The 20,397-nt window shown below is 40.6% G+C and overlaps 2 protein-coding genes and 1 pseudogene across 3 annotated transcripts in view; all 3 read right to left on the reverse strand.

Annotated features, from left to right (window-relative positions):
• Positions 1–2,746, reverse strand: part of tdrd12 (tudor domain containing 12) — a 78,024-nt gene extending 75,278 nt beyond the window's left edge. The window contains exons 1-2 of the mRNA XM_038274286.1: positions 2,644–2,746; positions 2,361–2,424 (exon numbers count right to left, since the gene is read on the reverse strand). Of these exons, the coding sequence (XP_038130214.1) occupies positions 2,361–2,384 (24 nt within the window). The 5' untranslated portion in view covers positions 2,385–2,424; positions 2,644–2,746. The remainder of the gene's footprint in view (positions 1–2,360; positions 2,425–2,643) is intronic.
• Positions 2,747–12,832: 10,086 nt separating this feature from the next.
• Positions 12,833–14,949, reverse strand: LOC119776063 (serine/threonine-protein kinase PAK 3-like). 2 transcript variants are annotated; one of them, XM_038274281.1, is made up of 2 exons: positions 14,810–14,867; positions 12,833–14,530 (listed from the first exon to the last, which is right to left on the reverse strand). In XM_038274281.1, exons 1-2 carry the CDS (start codon positions 14,857–14,859, stop codon positions 12,862–12,864), a joined length of 1,719 nt encoding a protein of 572 aa, XP_038130209.1. In that variant the 5' UTR covers positions 14,860–14,867; the 3' UTR covers positions 12,833–12,861. The 2 variants fall into 2 exon arrangements, with proteins under 2 accessions (XP_038130209.1, XP_038130208.1); XM_038274280.1 differs by having other exon boundaries at positions 12,833–14,949.
• Positions 14,950–16,370: 1,421 nt separating this feature from the next.
• On the reverse strand, positions 16,371–19,795 carry LOC119776070 (annotated as a pseudogene).
• Positions 19,796–20,397: the final 602 nt, after the last annotated feature.

Here is a 20,397-nt window from a genome sequence, read left to right on the forward strand (position 1 = left end):
TTCAAAATGAGCAAAAGGATTGTTGCCTTTTTGTATTTTATGATGTTTGTGTTCACTACCGACTGTGGACGCTCACATTTATTTTACGTCTCCGTCTTTACGACAAACGTTCAGGAAAATATTAGCATTTCGTGTTCGTTTTGACTTCGTGTGGACGGGGCCTCATAGCTGAAGTAATTAGACCATTCCTCACACTTACTGGAGTAGTGAGATGTTACTGTTACAACAAATGTTTAAAGGAATAGTACACCCAAAACATGATTAGCCTTCATTTTCTACTCACCCCCATGCTGAACAACACTCTGGAGTACTTTTTTGATATCTCAAATGCATCTGGAGATCTGGGAGGCTTCTTGCTGTCTGCTGACATTCAAATAATGGAGGTCTATGGTGCCCGAGGCAGAAAGGTCCATAAAAGTCCACAAAAAACATGTCAATATTCCTCCATACCGCTCGTCCAATGTATTCCAAGTGTCCTGAGTGGGTAGCGTCCATAATTTACTCGAAACGAAGTCATTTAGAATGTTTTTAGAGCATAAACAGTAGTGTATAGGATTTCTTAAAGCGCGTTCGCGAGTCTACGGAAACCGCGGCAGACCGAACCAGACGAAAGTGCGCATTCAGCGTCTGCTCTGCCGATAATGCAAGCGTAGAAGAAGAAATGTGCTGTTTACCTGTGCAAAGAAAGAAACAACGAAAGAAAAATGTCTGAGGACTTCAGTGTTGAGGAAGAGCATGAGTTCTTTGCCGAGCTGAATGCGCACTTTCGTCTGGCTTGGTCTGCCACGGTTTCCGTAGACTCGTGAACGCGCTTTTAGGAAATCCTATACACTACTGTTTATGCTCTAAAAACATTCTAAATAACTTTGTTTCGAGTAAATTTTCGACGCTACCCACTCAGGACACTTGGAATACATTGGACGAGCAGTATGGAGGAATATTGACACGTTTTTTGTGGACTTCTATGGACCTTTCTGCCTCGGGCACCATAGACCTCCATTATTTGAATGTCAGCAGACAGCAAGAAGGCTCCCAGATCTCCAGATGCATTTGAGATATCAAAAAAGTACTCCAGAGTGTTGTTCAGCATGGGGGTGAGTAGAAAATGAAGGCTAATCATGTTTTGGGTGTACTATTCCTTTAATGTACTCAGAGTTATACCCGTTTATCAAATCACTACTTGATTTGTAAAAAAAAAAATAAATCAATTGAGAATACTGCCACCTACAGGATGCCTCATTAGGCATCACTAGTCATTAAACATCACTAAAAGAAGTAGAATAAAACAGAAAAAGAGGAGAACGTCCTTGGTAGAAATCCCACTTGGGACAAGCATCAATCCTTAATTGAAGTTTCACAAATCCCAGACCTGGCTTTAATTGCTCTCCAAGTGTTTTAAAATAACCCAGTCCAGGTTTGATGTGTCTGGGTTAGACCTCTTCAAAAAAAAAAAAAAACATTTTTGATTTTCATAGCAGACTGGATGATTTCCCATTCTTTCTAACCTGACAATCATTTTGTTCTCAGACCACGTTTATGCCGGCCCCAAAGGCCCTCAACTTATACCCGTCTAGATAACAAAAAACCTCCCATTTTTAGGGGGGAGGGTAGATAATTTTGATATAACTTCTAAAAACAATTAGACTTACAAAGTTGGCAATAATACCAATTACAAGCTAATAAAATTATCTACTAGTCCATGGAAACACATTTACAATTTGTTTTATTTGCATATATTTTTACATTACATATTAAGAATATATATAATTAAAACAGAAAATTGCATTTTTCTTGATTAGAAATTATTAATTTAAATATTAATAATGTAGAATTTTATTCTGAATAAAATGAAGTTATTTTTTCAAAGATATTGGTATTTTCTTGAATCCCCTTGTATCCATTAAATGATGTAAATCGCAAATTTTGGGGGTAGCGTACAAATTTTCATTCTAAATTTTGATGCAATAGCCATTCAAAGATGTCATTAACACCAGAAGATGGCTAATAATCATAATTTCCTATTTGTTTCTGTAAAAAGATATATACTTTGTATAATTCAAACATATTTACATATTTGTTTTAGTTTTTTAATTAGAGTAGATTAAAGGTGAAGGAGGGAAAACTTTATTCATTTTACGATTCGGAAGCTAACTTCAGCTTCATCGGGTCAACCTCCCCAAGATGGCGCCCGTCATTTCATCTGACATTCACTGCGGGGGTAGCGGTGTGTGTGTGTGTGTGTGTGTGTGTGTGTGTGTGTGTGTGTGTTGGAAACGCTGAGCACACCTGTCAATCATCTCCGTTTTAAAATGAGACACCAGTTCAAACCAGACACAAACTTCAGGGTGAATGTTTCTCACCTTCACTATCGATATTTTCACCATTTCTTCGCAGCCTCGTGCATCACCGTCCGCAAATGACAAACTGAGAAAAAGTAGAAACAGACATTCAGTGCTGCTGAGTTTTAGAGTAAAACCTTCCCAGTGTTCCCGCTCCTTTCTGCTAGCTAAGCTAGCGGATGTTAGCCTTAGCCTCAGTCAGTAATAACTTTAACCGACCAAATAAAGCTAAAACTAAAACCAATCCTTCATGCAGGTTCTGAGTTGTTCGTCTAAAGGCTGAATGTTTATTAGAAGTTCATACCTTGTTTCTTAGGTTTTCCCTGTTATAGACTCAGACCAGCGCTGCAACTCCTCTCTCTCCACCGGTGTTGAGCCAAAAATTGCTCCCTGTTGCGAGAGCGCGCCGCGCCCCAAACTCGCGCACGTTGATGAGAAATTTAAAGGAAACTTTTAAACATTTTCTTAATGTTTTCACATTTCCTATACATGTATGCCTTAAACTGAGACTTTTGGTGGACAGATAAATTGGAATGAATAAGATTTTTATTGTATTTATTGTGTTTCTTGTATTTCAATTCAATTTATTTCTGTAGCTCCAATTCACATCATGTCATCTAAGGTCATTTTCCGGTTCACCAGATCATCCACTCAGATTGATTCAAAGTTTTCTTTCTAAGGAAAACCAGCTGATTGCATCAACTCATTGGCTCTGATCGAAAACCTGGGCTGCATCCTCCAAGGACGCGGTCTACCTAGACTGGATCCTCCGAAGTCCTTGAAAATAAGGAGACCGGAAGAGTTTTGGCTGCGAATTCGAACAGGTCTACTCTTTACCGCCATAAGCTCTGTTGCTTAGCAACCATGAAAGTTGACACACAAAGCAGGAAAAGAATAAAAACCGAAGTTTTCAAAACTGTTTGTTTATTTATTTCTTTTTTATTGTAAAGTGAACAAAGACTACATTAACAAGAATCCAGAGTGGAATAAAGGTTCCAACCACCGGGAGCAGGAACAACTAAAATCAAATGTAATGATAGAAACCTTAGTCAGTTAAATAACATGCTGCTGTCATTCTGCACATCTCTGATGTTGCTGCTATTTTCAAATATCCATTACTGTAAAAATGTCCATAGCTGCATATTGGTTATTTATTCTCCAGTTTTATATTGTTAAAACACTTTGCAGCATTGTATTGTTTTTTTTTTTTTGTGTTTTTTTTTTTAACTCTTCCCTATCATGTTATTCTTATACATTTTTCTAAGGTCCTCATTTGTGTGACCATTTTCAATAATCTTTCTGCTGCTGTAAATTTGCCCATTGTGGGACAATAAAGGGATTTTCTATTCTATTCTGTAAAAGGGGTAGAAATATATAAGTAAATCTAAACAATGTATGTATAAAAAATATATCTGCAAAATCTCTAATATTCAACAACAAAAAATACGTAGTTAAGCATATTGTGCAAAACAGCAATAATCAGATAAAACTCCTATCAGATTAACAGTCCCCACTCTGCAGATATATTAGAATCTGTCCTTAAATTACAGCCAAACTCATTTACACAGTAACAGATAAAAACCTTTGGATAAATCAAACATTACCGCCACATATCTGACTCAATAACCATTAAAACATCTATTTTCATTCATCTCAGATGGAACTATTCACAGACTGGATTATATTAAAATGAACTTCCAATTTTCACCACTGTTCGGCGCCAAGTAACCTTTCCTCTGATCACGGCTGGCTTGGTCTCGCAATGAATCCCGGGATATCCAAGGATACCGAGGATACACCGGACCCGTCCTTCAAATCGGGCAAAAAGAAGTTTAAGGCCGCATAACGAGGACTCTTGGAATCCGACCAGACCTCGGCGCCGCGCTATGACGTAATCGTCCTTCGAACAGTTTTCGAACAGAGCAATTGACTCTTCAGCAATCCCTCAAACTAAGCATGCTTGTAGCGACAGTGGAGAGGAAAAACTCCCTTTGAACAGGAAGAAACCTCCATCAGAACCAGGCTCAGTGTGAGCGGCCATCTGCTGAGGCCCACTGGGGTATTTACTGTATTTATTGTATTTCTAGTATTTCTTGTATTTACTGTATTTCTTGTGCTTCTTGTATTTCTTGAGTTTATTGTATGGAGATGTGCTCCAGTCAGTTTGCCTTGAATTATCTGCTCAGAGGATGGAAATTCCCCATTTTGCTATCAGCAACATTCTAGATCATTTCTCACACTTGTCAAACTTAGAATCTGGAACCTGCCAAAGATTCCCCCTATTTTCACATTTATTATTCTAGGCTTGTGAAATAATACAATCACAGAGAGTAGCCATGATTATTTAGGGAAATTGGCATCCTTCTAAATAAACACAGTATTACACAAACTAAGCAGGAGAGGCAGATCTCTGCAACCACCACCACCACCTATTTCACCCAAATATATCCTGACTGATATAAAACTCATAATATTGCCTCAGAAAACAGGAAATATTATGTATAAAAACTTCAGATTTATATATATATAGTGTGTGTGTTTGTGCATGTATGTATATATATGTGTGTATGTATGTGTGGGTTTGTTTAATGTTTGCTTTTGTAAGATCTCCAAAATTATCACTATTTAAAGTATGTAAAAAGAAAAATATTGCAACTATGATAAATGTCACACATACAAACATTTTTTTTTATATATATATACATAAAAAAAAAACTTTGTTGCCAAACAAAAATATGTCATTAAAAAAATAATGCAATGATCTAAGACCTGAAAATGCATAAAACTCTAATCTTAAAATAACTCTATCTTAAATGCTGGTGAAGATTATCAGTCATCCAGGTCATAGTCATTCCAAATAAAGAAAATTAATATAAATCCTCTGGACTTTGTTTCCAAGTTTGAAGACTTTTTGCTTCCCATCCAAGAAGCTTTTTTTTTTTAACTTCAAAATGATTTGAATTGAAAAAGCTTCTTGGATGGGAAGCGAGGTTACACCATAATAAAGTTTTTGAAGAGTTTCAGTCTGGCTTTAGAGCTCATCATAGCACTGAAACAGCTCTGGTGAAAGTCACTAATGATATTTTCATGGCCTCAGATAATGGACTTGTATCTGTCCTCTTCCTGTTGGATCTCAGTGCTGCATTTGATCCAGTTGATCATAATATTCTTTTAGAAAGACTTGAATATTTTGTTGGAATTAAAGGAACAGCTCTAGACTGGTTTAAATCTTATCTATCTGATCGAATTCAGTTTGTTCACGTTAATGACAGATCTTCCTCATGCTCAAAGGTTACCTGTGGAGTACCACAGGGATCAGTGCTAGGACCAATTCTCTATACTATATATATTAGAATTATTAGACAGTATGGGATTAATTTCCACTGTTATGCTGATGATACCCAGCTACATCTGTCTATAATCCAGATGAAGATGAAAGATGAAATGTGGGGCCCTAGGCAAAGACAGGCAGGGGCCCTCTAAACTGAGAAGACAACACATAAAACAGACCCATTCTACAGATAGAGAAATGTTAATAGAATAGACAACCATTATCTGTTCTAGGTTGTGTCCCTCTCTTCTTGTCCCTTTTCTTCTTGTTTTCCTCTCTATGTTTTGTACTCAGCTGACTTTTCATGCTGTCTCTAAAGGAATAAAAATTTTTTTCCAAGCACTAAGCTCACTTAGCTGATTGCTCCTTCCTGTGTTTCCAAAAAGGCCAAAGTAAATAACCCAGTCCTTCTTTTCACTGTAGACAAGCCATGATCTGCTTCTCTGTTCTCCATTTTTCATTTGGATGAAATAATAGCTGCATGAATCATGACAGCAGACAAGATAGGGGAGAGCAGGAGGCGGGGTTACCAATCTACTTGCTCTGGAGAGCAGAGTTCGCTGCTTTTAGATGTTGTCTCCAAAGTCTCCAGTAGCTGAAAAAAGTCGCTAGATTTGGCGCTAGGAGCTTTTTAGAAATCAAAGTGCTAGAGGGGCCTGAAAAGTGGCTAAATATAGCGACTAAAGCGCTAAGTTGGCAACACTGCTCTTTGCATGGTTTGTTTTCAAATGGTTTGCTGCTGTCTCTTTGGACCTTTCTGAACATGTGCAGCAAATGGACTGATCCAATATGGTGGACACTGAAGGGGGGCGGCTGAGCGTTCTGATGGCATTTTAGCCAAAGGATTTTTTATCAAAAAACACCATACATGTGAACAGACTTTTATGGGCCCCCCAGGAACTTGGGGTGCCCATAAAATGGTAAATCTCTCCCTGCTCCTGGTGGCCAGGGGGCCCCAAGCAGCCTCTTAGTTTGCTTATGCCTACGGCCGGTCCTGACGTCAGCTGACCGAAACAGGAGCTGGGTCAATATGAACTGTGTTTATAAGTCTATATATCACAGGAATGCACCCGTCCAAAAAATCTCTCATCTGTCGGAGTTCATTAACGATGCAAAAGAAATGTTTCAGCTGTGTGGGACCATTTTGATCTCATGTTTTCACCCACCTTATTTGAATTGAAATTCAACTCCAATAGACTCTATTTAATCACTTTACTTAGTGAGCACTTTTCTAAATCCCTCTCCTCATTCAGATGTTCACTTGAGTTTTAACTTTATATGTTCACACTATTTATTGGCTCCATCTAAAAATATCAAAGATACTTTCAATTTAAATATTTTATAGAATACATGAAACAATATACACATTAATATAACAAATTTTTCGATTATATTGTCCAAGTGGGTCATCAAAGTCCGTATCAGTTAAGTCTGTCAAATAGGCTGCATTTAGGGATTTTAAAGGTCCAGCAGGCATCAGTATTCAGTGACACATTATCAATACAGTTCAGAAATCTGTTCATAACATCTCATTAAGGCCACTTCCCTTTACTGCATTTTAAGTGTCTGAGGGTTTAGCATGGAGCACAACTTGCAAAGAAGTAAACCCTCTGATGATTAAAACGCTTCATTTCTGCTTTAACTTTGAAGTTTCCATCTGAAGGTGAAGACAGCTGACTGAAAGCTAAGGTCTGTACAAGGATTTCCGGTAAGCTCTGATTCCACCTTCAAGCTTTCTCTCTCTCACTGGTTCTTTTTCCTGAGAAGGGATCAATCACAACAAATTTAAATAACACTTCATAATGTTTATGTGAGGAGTGGGTGCTGAGGTTGCTTGAGGACCCAAATGCAGAGGCAGGGAGGCAGAGATGAGTTCTGAGAGATTTAATTGCAAACCATAGGTAACAGAGGCAGAAATCCAGAACTTAAAATGTTAAACAAACCCAAAACCATGGAGACATCAGGGGAAAACGAGCCTGAGGAGCAACGAGCTAAGAAGAAAACTACAGCAACGACAGGACCAGCAACAGCAAGGAACCAACAAGGAGAGACTGCAGAGGAAGAGACTTGCTCTGTTTGAAAACCTAGCAAGACCAAGCAAGCCTTGATCAGAGGAAAGGTTACTTGGCGCCAGACAGTGGTGAAAATTGGAAGTTCAGTTTAATACAATCCAGTCAGTGAATAGTTCCATCTGAGATGAATGAAAATAGTTGTTTTAATGGTTATTGAGTCAGATATGTGGCGGTAATGTTTGATTTATCCAAAGGTTTTTATCTGTTACTGTGTAAATGAGTTTGGCTGGAATTTAAGGACAGATTCTAATATATCTGCAGAGTGGGGACTGTAAATCTGATAGGAGTTTTATTTTTTTATTGCTGTTTTGCACAATGTGCTTAGCTACGTATTTTTTGTTGTTGAATATTAGAGATTTAGCAGATATATTTTTTATACATACATTGTTTAGATTTACTTATATATTTCTACCCTTTTTATAGAATAGAATAGAAAATCCCTTTATTGTCCCACAATGGGCAAATTTACAGCAGCAGAAAGATTATTGAAAATGGTCACACAAATGAGGACCTTAGAAAAATGTATAAGAATAACATAATAGGGAAGAGTTAAAAAAAAACACAAAAAAAACAATCCAATGCTGTAAAGTGCTTTAACAATATAAAACTGGAGAATAAATAACCAATATGCAGCTATGGACATTTTTACAGTAATGGATATTTGAAAATAGCAGCAACATCAGAGATGTGCAGAATGACAGCAGCAGGTTATTTAACTGACTAAGGTTTCTATCATTACATTTGATTTTATTTGTTCCTGCTCCCGGTGGTTGGAACCTTTATTCCACTCTGGATTCTTGTTAATGTAGTCTTTGTTCACTTTACAATAAAAGAGAAATAAATAAACAAACAGTTTTGAAAACTTCGGTTTTCATTCTTTTCCTGCTTTGTGTGTCAACTTTCACGGTTGCTAAGCAACAGAGCTTACTGCAGTAAAACCCACCGAAGGGTAGACCTGTTCGAATTCACAGCCAAAACTTCTCTGGTCTCCTTATTTTCAAGGACTAAGAAGGATCCAGTCTAGGTAGACCGCTTCCTTGGAGGATGCAGCCCAGGTTTTCGAACAGAGCCCTTGACTGAACACTGAGGGTGTTCAGATCCCTGTCAAGCTCCTTGCGCTTCCCGGTCACGTGGTTTCACGCTAGCGAGGCCTCGGACGTCGTCAATTTTGGCCCCGCCTCTAAATGAATCACGTGATTCGTGACTCTTTATGACGTCACTTGCATTGAAATCTGTTGTGAACACCTGCTTGACGAACTCATTACCTTAGAGGGAACTCACAAGGAAGGTTGTGTTTTACTTGACTAGTAATTCTCTGTATTTAGGTCAATTAAAAGATAATAATCATGATTGCTTGTGCTGCCGTGAACTCCGCCAAAAAATTCTTATATAGTAATGAAAAATCTGAAGCTGCCACCACTGCTCATAAAAAGGCAGAAGATTTAAAACCAACCCCTGAGGAACATCATGCACCAACGGAGAGTCAAACAGAACCTTCAGGTTTCCAAACGGTTAGACTTACAGGTGTCCAACCAGAAGATGGAAAAGGTTCAGAAGAAGCCAACCCAGGGATTCTCTACAAAGTACTGAATATACTTAAAGTGGAAAATATTCCAGGTAATTTTTCTTCAAAAGCAGGTGAAGTTTCAGCCTCTGAATCTGACGAACCAGGGAAATGTTGGATAGATTCTGACCTGCCTAGAGCTCTTATAGAAGATATAGTCAGAAACATTGAGACCAGACCCACAACCTCCAAGGAAGCTCTAAATCAGCCCAGTTGCTGCTGCATTATGAGAGGAAAGCACTGCTCTCCTTCACCTAAACAAGAAAAGATTGAAGAAGATAGTTCTTCAGACGAAGATTATTTTTTCCCGTCTAAACCGGCTGCAATGGAAGGCATTGTAGAAAGAAAACGGTCGACATATTCAGACCCACGTAGAGCTGAACCACAATCAACTGTGAGGAAAATATTATCCATTTTAGACCAAGTCAGAAGAAAAGTTGTGGCTGTTTTTAGGCAAACTAGCAGCAGAATCATAGATTTCTTCACCACAGCTAAAGCAAGAATCAGAGAATTTTTGCTTTCAGTCTTTGAAAGACTTTGGAATGTCGTTAGGAGAATTCCCCACCGTTTACAGCGTGTTATCACTGCAATTATTCTATTGAAAGCAGCTTTGTTGTTGCTTCTTTTACTGAAATATTGCTTGTATAGGGGACTTAAACCTAACCAAAACATGCTACATTAATTCAATGAACACATGCTATTTCTCTCTCTGACATATACTGTTTGATTCTCTGACACTCTTTTCTAATGCTCTGACTGTACTGTCACACTCTCTTTAAAATTTACTATTCTTTTATCAACTTTCTTCCTATATATATCTATATATATATAGATATATATAGATAGATATGTATAGATATTGATATGTATAGATCAATGTCTATATCTATTCTTTATACTCTTATCATGCGTGGGTTCTCTCCGGGTGCTCCGGCTTTTTCCCAAAGTCCAAAAAAGAAGTTAGGTTAATTAGCTTCTCTAAATTGTGTTATATATATATGTATATATATATATATATTGTTTAAATTTGTATAAAAAAGCAGATCCCAGACATGACAAAACTAGTCATTTCCTCTGAATTGGGTGATTCCATAAATGACCGTTACTGACTACTAAATGTTTTAGTCTTTTAGTGTTTCTTAAAGCCAGACCGTTGCCATTTGAAATTACTTTAACTTTGTGTCATGTCTGCCATTGGATTTGTTTCTACAAAATGAAACAACTGAATGAACATCCACGTAGCCATGGTAACACTGAAATAACACATAATAATAACACACCCTAAATAAATGCAACATTTGGATTGGAAAATAGATTGAATCTAAAAAATAATTATTAATATTTGTGAACGTTTTGCTTTTTTAAACATACTACAGTTTATTTGTTATTTTAGGTTTAATTATGTGGATGGATCATTTCCAAAGCTAATCTAGTTGCAAACTAACAGAATAAGTTTATTCACTTTAAGATATACTCTGAGATTTTCTCACAAGTATCTAGAAGTATCTACTTAAGTATTTATTTTGTTCATGTCATGATATTTTTGTCTGGTTTATTCTTGCTTTGTATTTTTTTTTACCATATTTATTTCTTCCATGCTATTTATTTCTGCCTGTCGTATTTTCATTTCTGTATGTATTTCTGCCTAATTATGCAAATGAGGAGGGGCTGAAACAATTAATTGGAATAAACGGATTAATTGTGATTAATCGATTATTGAAATAACCGTCATCTCTCTCTCTCTCTCCCTCTCATCCATTCATCATGCATCCATCAGAGGGAGAGAGGGAGAGAAGGAGGGAGAGGGAGAGAGAGGGAGGGAGGTAGCGAGGGAGAGACCATAATGAGATGCAGCTTGAGCTAGAGCAAGAAAATACAATACTAAGGAGAGCTACATTATCAATTAAGATAGCAAAGTCAGAATATTTCCTTGCCAAAATAAAAAAAAATAAAAAATTTGTTTTGGGCCTTATAGCTGCAAGGTGTCTAAGAGAGAGAGGCGTTGTTTATGTTATTATGGAGTGTTTGGGATAAACTAAATAGTACTCAGGGGTTGACGTTAAGGATTTTTACCACTTGCCCTTTGGGCAAGTGACTTTCACATTTCATTTGCCCAGAAACAATTTTTACTTGCCCAGTATAATGTTTGATAAATATAGTTCCTAATATTAATTTTTGTATAGATATATCAATGAAACATGTTTGTTTTTTATATATTTTTTGTAATTCAATAAGTTTACAGGTTCCTAGTGTGTATATGCAAGTGTCAGATAATGAACTCAAGCCTACATTACCGTGTTAACATGGTTTTCAATCCTTCCTACACATTCTTTTGAAAACTAAACTTTGCTTTACACTGTTGTGTGCTTGGAAAAATATAAATTGTAATGTTAAAAATCTAAAAAAAAACTTGACAGGTAAAAAACTTAAGATCAATCACAAGACAGAAGTCAATGTCACAAATGAATAACTTATTTTAGAGTCACGGTATGTTTATACAAGATAATACAATTAATATAATGTGACTTTTCTAGAGAATCATTATACATAGTTATTTTATACAGGGTTTCCACAGTCTTACATAATTTCAGAATTCCCTGACTTTTATCTGACTATGGATTAGTTTTCCCTGACAAAATAAATGCAGCAACAAGACAATAATAATAACATAACAGTTCACCAATTTAACATGTTTAGCTCTATAAAATGCACCTCTCCAATGTCTGAGAGAAAAAAATTTAATGAAAATGTTTTAATGTATGACCTGCATCTCTATACAGAAGACTGCCATATAATAGTCATATTTACTCTGTGCGCATGGCATACAATTATGCCAATTTTCCTAATCCCTGACCGATAATTTTTATCTAGGATTATCTGGGTGCTGGGTTAAATGGGTGGAGGGTTAAAAAGGTGGTGGGTGTGTTACTCTACTTACATTTTTTTGCCTTGTTGTTTTTTAGCCTGCCAAGTCGAAAAAAATGTGTCTGATTCGCGCCAATTCCCGGACAAAAATGACGCCATCTGGCGGAAAATCCTGAGGCTTTTTCAAATCACGCGAGAATGTGTGCAAAACAACAAAAATGGCGCTGGCAATACTTGTGGGTCCTTTTTTAAGCGAATGTCGGTGATTTAAAAGTAATTTTGAGTGATAAATAATTTTTTTGGCCATCATTGCACTTGCCTGGAGGGCAAATGCATTGAATTAGAGAAGAGAACTACACCACTAAAAAAAAAAAAAAGATCCCCAGTAATGATGAACTCCATGATATATGGCAAGATGTGTTGAGAAAACCCAAACATATCAATATCACCTTAAAATGTTTTTTCTAAGAGAGGAGGAAACCGGAGCACCCGGAGAAAAGCCTAAAATGGAGTTAAACCTAAAATAGATGTGGTTTCACATGTAAAAAAGGAAACCGGGGCACCTGGAGAAAACCACTTACCCACTGTGGCATTTTACCCCATCCCTACGTAAACCCTAAAATATACTAATCTAACTAAATAAAAAAATCTATGAGTGATTGTGTGTGTGATTGTGTTTTTGTGTGTAGTTTATGAAAGCCAAGGGTGAACCAGCAGCTCTTCCAGGGTGGCTCGATTCAGAGGGTCAAGCTCCAGACATTTATTCAGAAAATCTAGGGCTTTTTTTGAAAGCCTTTTGTTGAACCGTAGCTGCTTTAAATGTAATTCCTTGGTTTCAAATGACTTCTTGTGTGTCAAGTCAAACAGGACCACTCCTATCTGCCACACTGTTATGGGTCCAGATGTATAGTTAGCGTGCACGAACCAGTCCAGTGGGGCTTGATTGAATTCATTACAATAATCTAAATGTGGTCTTCCTTCACCAAAGCTGCTTAACCCAAAGTCTTTGAGGTAGATTTGTGGCTTTCCTGAGTCCGTCTTAATTAGGATATTATCCAATTTAATGTCTCTGTGGAAGATGTTTTTGTTTTTTAGATGAATGGCTGCTTTCACCAGCTGTTTTAATATGACCTTTGCCTCCTTGTTCTTGAGGGGACGTTTGAGGTCTTTGAGGTAACCTGTGAGGTCATGACAAGGCATGGGTCTCTCCATCACCAAAATCACCTCCTTTCCCAGGTCATACCAGTCAAACAACGACACCACGAATGACTGCTCCACTGTTTCATCCATCAGTTTAAACATGATGGCTACCTCCAGTGGGAGCTCTCTACCGTTCTCATCTCTATGTTTCAATACCACATTTTGGATGTGTTTGATGGCCACAGGTGAGTTATCCTCTATGCGATAGCCTGCAAAGACAGATATAGAGCCTCTGTCGACCAGTTTATTCAGCTCAACATATTTTTCATGAAATTTAGCTTTTTCGAGGTCCGCTTTTGAGGGCTCAGCTATCCTTTTCCTTTGGTCCTCATATTCAGGTCCAATGTCTGTACTGGACTCTGAACTCTGTTGTTCCCTGGTGTTGCCGCTGTCTGTGCTGTAATCCAATGGGGAGGAAGATGAATCTGTAATTGGGTCCTCATCAAGGTGTTTGGTCTTCATCTTTTTCTTGGCTGGCAGTGCTGGATCTTCACTTGATATTCCTAGCTCTTCACTTTCCCTCCTTTTCTGGGTCTGGCAGCTTGTTGAGGGTTCTGCTATCTCAGAAACCCTGCTTGTTTTACTTTGGTTCTCATATTCAGATCTTTCCTTTGGTTGACAGACTGTACCGGACTCTGAAATCTGTTGTCTTGTGGTGCTGTAGCTGTCTGTGCTGTACTCCAATGTGGAGGAAGATGAATCTGTAATTGGGTTCTCATCAAGGTGTTTGGTCTTCATCTTTTTCTTGGCTGGCATTGCCAGATTTTCACTTGCTATTCCTAGCTCTTCACTTTCCCTCCTTTTCTGGGTCTGGCAGCTTGTTGAGGGTTCTGCTATCTCAGAAACTATGCTTGTTTTACTTTGGTTCTCACATTCAGATCTTTCCTTTGGTTGACAGACTGTACCGGACTCTGAAATCTGTTGTCTCGTGGTGCTGTAGCTGTCTGTGCTGTACTCCAATGTGGAGGAAGATGAATCTGTAATTGGGTCCTCATCAAGGTGTTTGGTCTTCATCTTTTTCTTGGCTGGCAGTGCCAGATCTTCACTTGCTATTCCTAGCTCTTCACTTTCCCTCCTCCTTTTCTGGGTCTGGCAGCTTGTTGAGGGTTCTGCTATCTCAGAAACTATGCTTGTTTTACTTTGGTTCTCACATTCAGATCTTTCCTTTGGTTGACAGACTGTACCGGACTCTGAAATCTGTTGTCTCGTGGTGCTGTAGCTGTCTGTGCTGTACTCCAATGTGGAGGAAGATGAATCTGTAATTGGGTTCTCATCAAGGTGTTTGGTCTTCATCTTTTTCTTGGCTGGCAGTGCTGTATCTTCACTTGATATTCCTAGCTCTTCACTTTCCCTCCTCCTTTTCTGGGTCTGGCAGCTTGTTGAGGGTTCTGCTATCTCAGAAACTATGCTTGTTTTACTTTGGTTCTCACATTCAGATCTTCTCTTTGGTTCTTTGTCTGAATTGTTTTCTGAACTCTGAGGTCTCATCCTGGTGTTACTATCTTGATTTGTCGACATGAATGAAGGTTATTTTTTTCTTTCTTTTTCACTGTGGTTTTGAACTTGTTGCCTGTTGCCCTTCTAGACAAACTGTGAGCTGAGTGGGGTTGGCTGGTGTTTAAGTAATGTTGGAACAGGGGCGTGTTCTTTTAGAATTCACGATGACATCACAGTTCTAAAGTGGGCGTGGCTTCTCTAACTGAATGTTATGACCTCATTATGGAAAATTACCAGAGAGGAACCCACAGAATGGATTGTTCAGTGGGTTCCTCTTGTGTTAAAACCACAAGTAAAAAAAAAAAAGTATAGATCTTAATTTAATATCTTCTTCTACTATAGCTGTTCTACTTTAAATGTATAGATTTCATGTCTTATTCTAAAACAAGAGTGAAAAAAAACTCTAAAGTTAAAAATAATTTAATGAATATGTTCATAAATATAGATAAAAAGTGCTAGAAATCTTTAAAAACTTTGAAATATGCCTTAAGCGATTGTTTTCAGTGACAGATTAAACAACCAATAGCTGGCACAGGCTGAGATTTTGCTCAGAGAGCTCACAGCTGACGGTTGTTTCCACTAATAGCCTGGAAAATGTTGTCAAATTTGATGAAGAATCTTGGCAATCGGTAAGAAATAACAATGTTAAAATAGTTTCCTAAAATATATCATTCAAAATGGTAAATCTGTTTTGTTAAATCTCGGAAAGCTTCCCTTGTAAGCAACTGAATCCGAAAAATTCCCAGTTTAGTTTCTTGTAGCATCAGAGCATTAGTGAGTGATCGCACGCACTCAGCAGTTGGCTCAGTAAATTAACTGAAATTTGGCTAAAATACCTAGTAACTTACGGAAGCGTATTGCATTCACCAAAGAAAAAAAATTCTGACAACTTATCTCATAATTACGAGATCAGTATCTCGTAGTTATGAGATCTTTTCTCATAATTACGACATATTATCTCATAATTACGAGATAAGATGTCATAATTATGAGATAATATGTGATATTTAGGAGATCAGGAAGGACAGTCATTGCTGATCTCCACTACATGAAACGTGAACATTGAGTGGGTTGTTGGATTTAATATGCTTTTATTTCCTTTTAGGTATGTGATAGAGGTCTGCGCAGGACAGATTTTCCAGTCCCACTCCCACAAAGAATTATGATTTTCAGTCCTGCTCCCGCCCGCACCTGTAATAGTTTGTCCTGCTCCCGCCCGCAATTCCTGCATGATCCCAACGTTCGCCTATGTGTGTTAGAACAATAGAGGAAAGACTGATTCGAGCACTAATCATGGTCAAACAGTTAATTTTGCACGTACATGGAATAATATGATATAATATATATATAATAATATTTCAGTTTAAAACTCTCATCTTTGTACATACATCAACTAGTGATGCAACCTGGACACATCATCAGTGATATTACCTGGTATCATAGAGTGTTTCGGGTCTTTCAAACATCATACACTCTCCTCCAGGCGACCTAGCCAGGGTTGATCAGACCCCAGCTCGTGTCCAGGTAGTGCTACCCTACCCACGGATCTCCTCTCCTGATCCACAACCATCGCGAGGCAACCTCTGCTGCCTCTGTGGCCTCCTTGATGGCCCTTCGCTTGCTGGCCCCTGTGATGCCCAGCATGCTGTACACCCTGCAGAGGGACTGGCCAGCAAACCCTCTGCATCCCACCTCAATAGGCTCGCACCTTGCTCGCCACCCATTGAGCCGACACTGCTCCACCAGATTGCTGTACTTAGCCCTCTTTCTCTCGTTGGCCTCCTCAATGCGGTCTTCCCAAGGGACCGTGAGCTCCAGAAGCACAACCTGCTTCGATGTTGCTGAGGTCAGCACCACGTCTGGCCTTAGTGATGTTGTGGCCACATTTTCTGGGAACTTCAGTTGTTTCCCCAAGTCTGCCATCAGCTCCCAATCCTGTGCCATTGTGAGCAGGCCAGAGGAAGAGACCCTGGCAACAGCTGGTGGTCCTTCTCCAGCTCTGATGAAGGAGATAGCCTTCTTCGCTGGGCGGAGGCGCTTGCAGTGGGCTATTCCACTGCAGATGGAGTTCGCTATGGCCTTCAAGACCTGGGCATGACGCCAGCGATAGCGCCCCTCACTCAGGCTCCTCGGACAGCAGCTCAAGATGTGCTCCAGGGTCCCTCTCTTCTGGCACAGGGCACATGCTGGTGACTCCACCTTCCCCCAACAGAACAGGTTAGACGGGCTTGGCAATACGTCATATACAGCCTGGATCAGGAATTTTATGCGCTGGGGTTCGGCTCTTCACAGCTCAGTCCACGTGACTTTGCGCTCTGCTGCTTGCTCCCATCATGTCCAGGCTCCCTGCTGCCACATTCCAAGCACCCTGCCGGACCGCTCTTCTTCCACTGCTGCCCGCACTTCTTCCTGGAGCAGCGTCCTCCTCCTCTTCTCCTTTGCCTTCCCGCAGCAAGGTGTTGTGCTGCTACCAAGGCCTGCTCTTTCCCGAGCCACTGTCCCCACCAGAGTCCTGTGCCGCAGCCGTGACTCCGCCACTTCCACAGCCTCTGCCGCCCTCCACTTCCGCCCCGTCCGGACCTCGATACCAGCCCGAGAGACTTTTGGGTCACATGACTCTCTGTATTGCAGCACCTCCCTAGTTCGGCTCACCTTGAATTCCTCATTCAGGCTGCTAAAGGGGAGCTTCAGCATGTTGTTCTTTCCGTATAGGGCGATGCTGCTCAGGCTCCGCGGTACACCCAGCCACTTCCGCAGGAACCTGCTGATTCTCCTTTCAAAGCCCTCAACTGTGGAGATTGGGACCTCATACACAAGGAGGGGCCAGAGAATCCTTGGAAGGATGCCATGTTGGTACACCCAGGCCTTGAACTTGCCAGGTAGACCTGATTTGTCCACCGTAGCTAGCCAAGCCTCCAGATCTTGATTGGTCGCGTTGATGGCTGCTGTGTCTCTCAGGCTGCAGTTGAAAACTTTCCCCAGGCTCTTCACCGGCTTCTCTGTGATGGATGGTATCTGGGTGCCGCCAAGTGTAAAGATGAACTTGTTGGTGACTTTTCCTCTCTTTAGCACAAGGGATCTCGATTTAGCGGGCTTAAAGGTCATGCGGGCCCAGGTGGTCAGTTCTTCCAGCCCCTTCAAGATCCACTTGCTCCCTGGGACATTTGACGTTGTCACGGTCAGGTCGTCCATGAAGGCCCTGATGGGCGGCTGCCTGACACCAGACTTGGTTAGGGGCCCTCTGCACTGAACCTCGGTGGACTTCGCCAGCATGTTCATAGCAAGTGCGAAGAAGATCACTGAAATGGTACATCCGGTGATGATTCCCTTCTCCAGCTTGTGCCAGTCCGATGTTATGGATCCTGCTGTAACCCTCAGACTGAACCTGTTGTAATAGTCCAGAATGAGGTCTCTGAACTTAGCTGGGACATGGTGGCCGCACAGTGTCCGCTCGACGAGCTTATGAGGTATGGATCCATATGCGTTTGCAAGGTCCAGCCACAGCACGACTAAGTCTCCCTTGCTCTCTCTGGCTTCCCTGATCAGCTGAGTGACCACGCCATTGTGCTCCAGACACCCATGGAGGTAGTCAGTTAGACGCCTTGCCACAATGCTGAAGAATAATTTCCCTTCAACACTGAGCAGGAAGATGGTTCTAAACTGATCGATGTTTGTAGACCCTTCCTCCTTCGGAATCCATACACCTTCTGCAAATCGCCACTGCTCGGCAACCTTTCCCCTCCTCCAGATTACCTTCAAAATCCTCCAGAGCCTGTGGAGTAACTTTGGGCAGTTCTTGTACACCTTGTAAGGTACCCCACTAGGTCCGTGGGCTGAGCTTGATCTTGCCTTTTTGACTACCTCCTGGATTTCCTTCCAGCTGGGCTCCCTCCCATCGAAGTCCACTGTTGGTGCTGGTGGGTCAATCAGGGACTGGCAGTCTCCCAGGTCTTGCTCCCTGGATGCATCTCCATAGGTTGCAGCCAGGTGATGGTCGACCTCTGCTTTGGAACAGGTAAGTTGACCACTGCGTTTCTGCCCCAGCAGCTGCTTCGTAAACCCAAACGGGTTTGCTAGAAAGGCAGTGCGCTTCCTGGCTCTTTCCTTCCTTCTTCTCATATGCCACTCAGCCCTCCTCAAAGTCAGGAGCTTCTTTCGAAGTATGTTGCGCAGCTCTGAGAGCGGACCCCTCTCCTCCTCTCTTGCCTGCTTAAACTGCCGCCTCAGGACCCTCAGTTCCTTCCTGAGCTGGTGGATCTTGTGTGCTCGATTGCTCATGGTGTAGGGCAATCTCCCTGCTTTCTTCTCCTCCAGGCCAAATCTCTCAGCTCCCATGCTGATGATGATGGTCATGGTCTGGAGACGCCGATCGACTTCCCCCTTGGCTGTTGCTTCTAAGATGGAGTCGGTGTCCTCATCAAACTGGCGCCACTCATACTCCCTATCAGCTCTGGGCCATCTAACCCGACGATGTTCTGGTGGTCTGTGTGGGTTTGGGACTTGTACCACTTGGAGATTCTGGGCACTATGGTTTGGCTCCAGGCCTAGCTCCTCCTGCGTCTCACCAGGGGGGATCCCTGCGCGCTGTGACACTTGCTCCGTCTGCACACATCTCATCTTGGTCTGGTGGATCTTCAGACCACGTGGGTTTTTGCACACTTTGCCACAAAAGCATTCTGTAGTCATAGTCGTATTTCCATTGCCTGGTTTCGTCATTCTTTGATCCGTCCGAGTGGGATCCTCATCCTCCCCCCCTCTCGGGGATCCCTGGGGGTATTTCTCCATAGGTCGATCTGTAGCTTAGGGTGGGTTCTTCCTCCTAGTAGAGAGAAAGATGCAGGTTTGGGCTGCTAACCCTTACTGCCCCGATGCCGTCTCTCCGGGCTGTCCGCTGTCTCTCCAGCTGTCACCACTCTGTTCTTGGTAGTCAACCAGACTTTCCTGGTGGTCACTGGTTATCCCAGACAGAAGCTTTGTACATACATCAACTAGTGATGCAACCTGGACACATCATCAGTGATATTACCTCTTAAAACTCTCATCTAAGTCTAGTAAAACTCAACTAAACTAAACTACTATGTACAAAGAGGAAGGGAAGCATGGCTGAAAATCATATTACATTATATATCATATTTAAGATGGATTTTGTGTTTGAAACCAAAGTTTATTTGGAAGAATAGGATATGAATAAATTAGCTTTTCACTAATTTTAAAGAAATTGCAATGTTTTCAGACCAATTCACAATGCAAATCCATGAGGTGAACGAAACTTTATTTGGCCAACTAATGTTTTTTTGAATGATTTGCTTAATCAAGAACCAAAACACCTTTAGTCAAATTATTCTTTACCCTCTTTGAAATAGCTAGCAGCGAATAGACATCAGGATTCCACTACATGACTCATGGTCATACTTGGTAATGGAAATGTAATGAGCATCTGAGGAACACATAAACACTAATGTTATATCAGTGCTTAACCCTTAGTGAATAAAGCTTGTCCAAGCTTAAGCAACAGCTCAACACATATTC

Source organism: Cyprinodon tularosa, unplaced genomic scaffold (genome assembly GCF_016077235.1).
Source record: "Cyprinodon tularosa strain WSP-4 unplaced genomic scaffold, ASM1607723v1 ctg903, whole genome shotgun sequence".
Taxonomy (NCBI): Eukaryota; Metazoa; Chordata; class Actinopteri; order Cyprinodontiformes; family Cyprinodontidae; genus Cyprinodon; species Cyprinodon tularosa.